Source organism: Trichogramma pretiosum, unplaced genomic scaffold, assembly GCF_000599845.2.
Source record: "Trichogramma pretiosum strain Unisexual culture from Peru unplaced genomic scaffold, Tpre_2.0 scaffold38, whole genome shotgun sequence".
Lineage (NCBI taxonomy): Eukaryota > Metazoa > Arthropoda > Insecta > Hymenoptera > Trichogrammatidae > Trichogramma > Trichogramma pretiosum.
The window spans coordinates 1487631-1496757 of NW_019641677.1; the positions used below are offsets into that span (position 1 = coordinate 1487631).

General features: G+C 37.2%; 2 protein-coding genes across 2 annotated transcripts; both read right to left on the minus strand.

Moving 5' to 3' along the window:
• Positions 1 to 2727: 2727 nt before the first annotated feature.
• On the minus strand, positions 2728 to 5007 carry LOC106650688 (zinc finger and BTB domain-containing protein 41-like). Its single transcript, XM_014368848.2, has 5 exons — positions 4781 to 5007; positions 4601 to 4694; positions 4451 to 4528; positions 4261 to 4375; positions 2728 to 4193 (listed from the first exon to the last, which is right to left on the minus strand). The coding sequence occupies exons 2-5, from the start codon at positions 4633 to 4635 to the stop codon at positions 3204 to 3206; spliced, it is 1218 nt and encodes a 405-aa protein (XP_014224334.1). The 5' UTR covers positions 4636 to 4694; positions 4781 to 5007; the 3' UTR covers positions 2728 to 3203.
• A 1912-nt stretch (positions 5008 to 6919) lies between these two features.
• LOC106650691 (zinc finger protein 658B-like) lies at positions 6920 to 8828 on the minus strand. The gene is made up of 3 exons (XM_014368852.2): positions 8778 to 8828; positions 8591 to 8702; positions 6920 to 8506 (listed from the first exon to the last, which is right to left on the minus strand). Exons 1-3 carry the CDS (start codon positions 8810 to 8812, stop codon positions 7379 to 7381), a joined length of 1275 nt encoding a protein of 424 aa, XP_014224338.1. The 5' UTR covers positions 8813 to 8828; the 3' UTR covers positions 6920 to 7378.
• Between the last annotated feature and the right edge of the window lie 299 nt (positions 8829 to 9127).

Consider the following 9127-nt stretch of genomic DNA (forward strand, 5'->3'; position numbering starts at 1 on the left):
TAGTGCAAAAAAACATGTCCAGTATGATAAATCATGTTTGAAATTAGTATCACCTTAAAGATTAAGTTTTTATCTTTCAAATGACGGGTCTAAAATCGATCTAACGTTGTTATTTCAAAAGTTATGGGTATTTGAAAATGGCCAAAAATGTGCATTTTTTCCTCTTTGAGTCTCAATATCTCGGTAAATAATCATTTTACGAAAATTTTACAAGAGACACTTTTTGCTTAAAATTGCTCAAAGAACACAAATATGTGTTTAAAATTTAGAAAAATTTAAATTTTCTTCATTTTGCAATATATTTGTTTATAACAAATTTTTGGGCAGTCTGAGCGACTTTTAACTATGATATTCGGATTCAGCGGGAAAAAATACGTAAGAATAACATGTTTTCATCCATCTTCTTCACGTGGCCGATCCGACCCCTCTTTGGCTCCAGGACTATTTCGGTGATTGGAGTGCAGCCCATAGACGACTCCCAAGCTCTCTCTCTCTCTCTCTCAATCTGTATACATATAGAGCGCCAAGCCCTCGATTTTCTCGATTGAGTATGTACTTTACAAACGCCGCGCGTGTATCGCAGCGCGCGTATATATTGCTATATTGATTCGGCGCGTTTAATTTTACTCGAAGCTCGCGCACCGAAACACGATGTGTATGTAGACGAGAGAAGAATAGCTGCGATCGGTCGAGGAATTTTTCAAATTAACCGCGCGCGCGGCTCGATGCACGCGTATTATCATAAGGTAGATGAACGAGCTTTTGGGGGAGAAAAAGAAGTAGCCGCACCCGGCGACGACGACGTTGGTGGTATACGTGCCACGCGTTGCGCGAGCTATTATATATAGTGGATATAATATCCACCTTGAGATAGCTCGACGTCACCACCGCCACTAAAGGATGCAGCGCGCTTTTTATACTATATATAATCGAGCTTTTTAATTTGTCCTCGAAGCACGCGCGCGCGCGCGAGACTCGAGAGGGCCTCCGAGCGAAGCTTCAATTTTCTCGATCGAGCGCGCGCGGAGGGCTGGGGTCCCAGCTCTTCGGAAAAGCCATTAAAATCCAGCCGAGAGCTGACGTATACGCAAGGGACTCTGTGTGTGTGTGTGTGTGTTTGATATAAAAGGCCAAAGATTGCAAGGAGGAGGAGGAGGACGTATATAAAATAGCGCTTGCGTGGCGCGTGGCGCGGCCAAACTTGGCAAAAATTTCGCTCTCTCTCTCTACCCTCTGCTCTCATAAGTTGCCGAAAACGTCTTAACGAGAATAGTTGGGCAAACTCATCTCGCGAGATTAAACCATCGTCACGCTCGCGCTTCATTAAGACTTTGGGATGAAAGTTACACACACACACACACACTTACGGGGTCGAGCTTGCAGCAAGCTCGACGCGGCAGCAACCATCCCCCGACACACATCATCTTGCGAAAGGAGCTGGCGCGGGCGGGGGGTAGTAGTAGCGAGGCCAGAGCGAGCTCGGGGCTTTTAAGCCGATTAAGAGCAAACTCGGTGCGGAGCTTCGTTCGCGCATCTCTGACACGGCCCCCGCCTGCGTAGTCCTTTTCTTGGATATATGTATTTTTCGCGTGTGTACGTAAACGCGAGCGCCGCCGCCGCGAAGTGAATACAGGGAGATAAGTCGACGTCGATGTCGAAACGCGCGCCAAGTTTTGCATTTAGCTCGTCGCGCGGTGTGCGACTTTTAATCAGTCCTTGCGGCGCGATTCTTGCTTACGTATTCTCTTTTACTTCGCCGATATCTATACGTGGATGATAGTTTTCCCGAAAATTTTCCAGCCGACGACGCGCGTCGCGCTCGTTTTAGGAATATTTATACGTCTGCTCGATCCTTCCTCTTCCTCCACCCACGAATCCATTCGATATTAGTAAAACGGCGAGGATCGAGCGACTAAAGACAAATGTCGGTGATTCACCGCGATCGAGTCCCCGCACACACACACAGACACAGACACAGCCACTGCTTCTACTGCTGCCTGCCAATAATTTAGAGCAGCGAGGCGAAATTCTCCCGGTTTGCGCACTTGTAAGCCGCGAAAACACGAGTTTCACGAACAAAGACCGTTAGAGAGAAGCAGCGGCGGCGGCAGCAGAGATGGAAAGGCGCAGTGAGGGAGATGTAGTATTACTGACCCGTTGGCTGGCTTGCTTGTGCTCCGCTGGTGTGTAATAGTGGTGGTGGAAGCTACGGAGGAAAGAGTTAGAGTGCTTCTGTCTCTACTGCTCATTTGTTCTCATTGTGTGATTTATGCGATATATAGGTATGTGCCGTTTTGCTGCTGTATAGACGGTACCGGCCGGCAGGGATATTTTTCATTTTTAAACTTATACGCCGCCGCTGCCGCCACCGCTTGGCGCTTAGCGCGCGAGCATATCTGGACGAAATTGATGATTGTAAATTACGAGGATGTATTATTTCACTTCGATAACTTCGTCGACTCTATCTCTCTCACGCAGATATATATGAATTTATGTACGGGACAGCTAAGGTGTGTGAAAAAAAAAGTTGAAACAAAAATGGCGATTATAAAGAATTAATTTGACATTTTATGTACGATACACCTTCTGCCAAAATCCTCATTACGTGATTTGAATGATCAAAAAAACCGTACAGATTGATAAAAATTATGGATATAGATTGATTCAAATAAAATATCATGTTTTTTTTGTAATAAAAAGTTTATTAATTTATTGAAATTTGATCTTTTCTTAAGCAGTCAGATGGAAAACACAGGAGTAATCCAAAATATAATAGTAATTGTTTTTTACAAAATTTCAATGTCTCTTTAATACATTTATTGGATGGTAATGCGTGAGTGATGCACTATTTCGATGACAGTTTTACGGCCACTCATTTGTCTCGATGTTTTTATCATTTTACGCGGTATTGATAAACGTTCTAAGATCTTTTGCATTGGTCTCGTGATTGGGTATTGACATTATGCATACATTTGACGTGCATATGTAGATATCTCCTCTCTGCAAATTTTTTCCGCATTAAACACATGTGTGATCAATGTCTTCGTGCTGTGTTCTAATGTGAATTATCAGACGTTCCTTTTGTGAAAATGTCTTGCCGCACGTATAACAAACGTAAGTGATCTTATTATGCATTGACTCCATGTGCTTTTTGAGACTACTCTTACATGCAAATGTATTACCACATATTTAGCATGTAGGTGTCACACCATTATGCATCGCATCGCGTGGATTTTAAGACTACCTTTTTGGGTGAATGACTTTCCACATGTAATGCACACATGTTTAACACCATTGTGTACACCATCGATGTGGATCTTGAGTTTATCCTTCGTTTGAAATTTCTTTCCGCATATTTCGCAAGTAAGTGACATACCATTATGAATCGCATTGAAGTGAATTTTGAGAGTACATTTATGTGTGAATGTTTTTCCACATATACTACACTCATGTTTAATACCATTATGAATTGCATCGATGTGAATTTTGAGATCTCCTTTTTGGGTGAATGTTTGACCGCATATATTACACGCATGTTTAACACCATTATGAACTGCATCGATGTGGACCTTAAGATTACCTTTTTGTGTAAATTTTTGACCGCATATATTACAAGGATGTTTAACACCATTATGCCCATCGATGTGAATCTTAAGTTTATCCTTTCTTTGAAATTTCTTTCCGCACATTTCGCATGTTAGTGCCATACCATTATGAATCGCATCGATGTGAATTTTGAGAGTACCTTTGCGTTTGAATGTCTTTCCACATGTAACACATGTATGCTTGACGTCATTATGAACAGCAGCGATGTGGACCTTGAGAGTACCTTTTTGTGAAAATTTTTTACCGCATACATTACATGGATATTTGGTACGATTGCGTGCGTTATCAGTTTGGGATTCGCATAGACTTTTTTGAGCAAATGTTTTTTTGTTTGGATCAAATGCATCACTGAAATCACCATCCAAATTCAATTCCTCTTTTACTTCGTCGACAATTTCTTCTTTAATTTTCTTTTGAGTCTGATAATCGCAACTATTTTTCATATGCCGCAAATGATCTGGATAATCGTCCTCGATCTTTTTGACTAATAATAAATTAATGCCGAGCTTCTCGTTTTTACATTCGAATTCTATTTCCAAATCCTCATTAGGTACAGAATCTTCATCATATTCTTGAAGCCCATGAATCTGGAAACGAGATTAGTAAATATACTTGATAAAAATATTGACTAAACAGTCCCACATCAACGCTTACTAAATTATCTCGAAAAAAAATCGAGAATTCGTCGGTTTTAGCATCGTGTGCATTGTCACTTATCTTATAACCTTCGTTTTCAATTGGGAAAACATCATTTGGCTCCTCCTTCACGCTGCAATATTCACATTAAAATTAATTATAATACTAAAACTTTTTTGAAATATCATTCTCACAAAACAAAAATTACCTGACATCGTGTGCATTGCCAATTATCTCATAATCATCATTTTCAATTGGGGAAACATCATTTGGTTCCTTCTTCACTCTGCAATATTCCCAATAATATAATGCATTATACCATTTCTTTTAAATTTCATTCTCACGAAAAAAAAATTACCTGACATCAGAGTTATATACACCACTGAATTCCATGTTTATCACTCGGAAATTAATCAACGACTAATTGTTCTGTAATGATGTTACACATCGAGCTAGGTAACATAAGTGTAATAATATTTACAAATTGTAAAATGAAAGTTTGAGAAAATTTATGTCAACAGAGACACTCTAAACTTACTATTTATTATTGGCGAAATCATACTACTGATCTCCGGCGTAATAAACAATTGGCAATTTTCTTGGAATTTTATTTTATTACAAAGAAATTATGAATAGAAAAAAGTAATTATTTTACATGTTAGAAGCGAGCTGTCAGCTGATGATGACCTACGACAGTATTGTGTGGGGATCGTTAGAAATTTTTGTTGATTGTGTCGGAACCACGTGCGAAATTTATATCGCCGAGACACGGGCAATCATCTTCGATGTACCGAGGACACATTCAGATCCACGAGTTGACGAAACTATAGCGAAGCGTAGCGTAAATATGTATACCTGTGCCAGGCGCGTGTAGTGAAGTAAAGCGGCATAATTGTAGTAGCGACATCAAGCAATTTTTCAATCCCCATTTATCAACGTTTTTAACATGTTTAATTGATTTTGATCAATTTCTCATTTAATGAACCATCATGTCCGGACGGCATCGAAATCAAACTTCGATAACGTAAATCGCGTTACCCAATCAAAACTGTGAAACTATGAATTCTTTCTGTTTTCCGAGCTGAAGATTCAGTAACATTGAAAAATCATTTTCCCTTAGTTTTTTCATTTTCCCCGCATACGATCGCATTTTTCTAAATGATCAGTAGGCGTGAAGGTTCACGTGCTTTCATCCACCCTCGCTCGAGTTCGAGCTTCACTGTTATATTGTCACGCCGCGTCAAATATTGCATTAGCCATAATAACGTATGTATACCTGCTCTTTGGGACATATAATACATATAGATCATCGCTGCCGATCTTTTAATAATAATCACTATCACACCGTTACATATTATAAAAACTCAGCGTTCGCGAGGGTGGCTGGACGAAGCTTTTTGCTTTTTAGGCCAAAGTTAAGTATATAACATACATGAATTTATACGGGACTGCTAAGGTGTGTGTCTTTGTGTGTGATTGAGTGCTCAGCGTTTTTCTTCATTTGTTATTGAAAAAAAGCTGGCGATTATACAGAATTAATTAGAAATTTTATGCAAAATACACCTTCTGCAAAAATCCTCATTTCATGATTTGTAGGCTCAAAAAAACCATACAGATTGATAAAAATTATAGAAAGATTGATTGAAATGAAACATCATGTTTTTCTTTGGTCATAAAAAGTTTATTAATTTATTTAAAACTCGATCGTTTAGTAAGCAGTGAGATGGAAAATATAGGAGTAATCCAAAATATAATAGTAATTGTTTTTTACAAAATTTCAATGTACATTTTATACATTTATTGGGTGGTAATGCGTGAGTGATGCGCTATTTCGATGACAGTTTTACGGCCACACATTTGTCTTAATGTTTTATCATCTTGTGTGGTATTGATAGACATTTTAAGATCTTTTGCATTGATCTCGTGCTTGGGTATTGCCCTTATGCTGATTTTTGATGTGTCTGTATAGATATTTTCTATGTTTAAATTTTTCTCCGCAGATAACGCATGCAATGTCTTCATGCTGCGTTTTAATGTGAGTTATAAGACGATTTTTTTGAGAAAATGTCATGCCGCACATATTACATACGTAAGTAATCTCACTATGCATCGTATTCATGTGGTTTTTAAGACTACCATTAAGTGTGAATGTCTTATTCATAATTTCCACACACTTCGCAACTAGGTGTCATACAATTATGAATCGCATCGATGTGTTTCTTGAGATCTCCTTTTTGTGTGTATGTAATTTGCATATACGAGTTTAAATTTCGAATTATAATATAGCGTCCGCGACGACGTGTTCGATATTGTTTCGCGCGTAAACGACATTATAATAGCATAAAAAGCTCCACGTGAAACGTATATCGGTAATGTATATCGTCGATACGAGGTTGGTTACGAGGATGTATTATTTCACTTCGACAACTTCGTCGACAGCTAAGGTGTGTGAAAAAAAAAGTTGAAACAAAAATGGCGATTATAAAGAATTAATTTGACATTTTATGTAAGATATACCTTCTGCTAAAATCTTCATAACGTGATTTGAATGATCAAAAAAACCGTACAGATTGTTAAAAATTATAGATAGATTTATTAAAATGAAACATCATGTTTTTTTTGTAATAAAAAGTTTATTAATTTATTTAAAACTTGATCGTTTCTTAAGCAGTCAGATGGAAAACACAGGAGTGATCTGAAATATAATAGTAATTGTTTTTTACAATATTTCAATATACATTTAATACATTTATTGGGTGGTTATGCGTGAGTGATGCACTATTTCGATGACAGTTTTACGGCCACTCATTTGTCTCGATGTTTTTATCATTTTACGCGGTATTGATAAACGTTCTAAGATCTTTTGCATTGGTCTCGTGATTGGGTATTGACATTATGCATACATTTGACGTGCATATGTAGATATCTCCTCTCTGCAAATTTTTTCCGCATTAAACACATGTGTGATCAATGTCTTCGTGCTGTGTTCTAATGTGAATTATCAGACGTTCTTTTTGTGAAAATGTCTTGCCGCACGTATAACAAACGTAAGTGATCTTATTATGCATTGACTCCGTGTGCTTTTTGAGACTATTCTTACATGCAAATGTATTACCACATATTTAGCATGTAGGTGTCACACCATTATGCATCGCATCGCGTGGATTTTGAGATTTCTTTTTTGTGAGAATGTCTTTCCACACATACCACACGCATTTTCAACACCATTATGTCCATCAATATGCCTCTTGAGATCTCCTTTTCGTGTGAAAGTCTTTTCACATATTTCGCATTTAGGTGCCATACCATTATGCATCGCATCGATGTGCATTTTGAGATTTCCTTTTTGTGTGAATGTCTTTTCACATATATCACACGCATGTTTAACACCATTATGTACTCCATCGATGTGGATCTTGAGTTTAGTCTTAGTTAGGAATTTCTTTCCGCACACTTTGCATGTTGGTGCCATACCATTATGAATCGCATCGTTGTGGATTTTGAGATAACATTTTTGTGTGAATGTCTTTCCACATATACCACATTCATGTTTAACACCATTATGTACTGCATCGATGTGAAGCTTCAGTGAAGTCTCAGTTGCGAATTTCTTTTCACATATTTCACAAGTAAATGTCATACCATTATGCATAGCATTGATGTGAATTTTGAGAGCACCTTTTTGTGTGAATGTTTTTCCACATATACTACACGCATGTTTAACACCATTATGAACTGCATCGACGTGGACCTTGAGTTTAGTCTTTGTTTGAAATTTCTTCCCGCATACTTCGCATGTTTGTGCCATACCATTATGAATCGCATCGATGTGAATTTTGAGAGTAACTTTGTGTTTGAATGTCTTTCCACATGTAACACATGTATGCTTAACGTCATTATGAACTGCATCGATGTGCATTTCAAGATAACTTTTTATTGTAAATTTTTCACCACATTTATTACATTGATGTTTCGCAGGATTGTGTGCCTTATCAGTGCGGGTTTCGCATATTTTTTTTTTAGCAAATATTTTTGCAGTTACATCGAATGCATCACTGAGTTCACCATCTAAATTCAATTCCTCTTTTACTTCGTCGACAATTTCTTCTTTAATTTTCTTTTGAGTCTGATAATCGCAACTATTTTTCATATGTTGCAACTGATCTGGATAATCGTCCTCGATCTTTTTGACCACTAATAAGTTAATGCTTGACTTTTCGTCCTTACATTCGAATTCTATTTCGATATCTTTAGGCCCGTGAGTCTAAAAATATATAATTTATATTTACGATTAGGGAAAATTGTTGTTGAAAATGTCAGCTGTAAGCAGTCCTATTTGAACACTTACAAAATTTTCTAGACATCGTGAGGATTCATCAGTGTTAGCATCGTGTGCATTGCCAATTATCTCATAATCATCATTTTCAATTGGGAAAACATCATTTGGTTCCTCCTTTACCCTGCAATATTCATATTGAAATTAAGTATAATACTACAATTTTTTTAAAATATTATTCTCACAAAATAAAATTTACCTGACATCAGAGTTATATACACCGCTGAAGTCCATGTTTATCACTCGCAAATTGATCAGCGACTAATTTTTCTGTAATGATATTACACATCAAACTAGGTAACTTGATCGTCATAATATTTACAAATTGTAAAATGAAAGTTTGAGAAAATTTATGTCAACAGAGACACTCTAAACTTACTATTTAATTGGAGAAATTATACAATTGATCTCCAGCGTAATAAACAATTAGCAATTTTCTTTGAATTTTATTACAAAGAAATTATAACTAGAAAATAGTACACGTTGAAAAATAATTTCCCCTTAGTTTTTTCATTTTCTGCACATACTATCGCATCTTTTTAAATGATC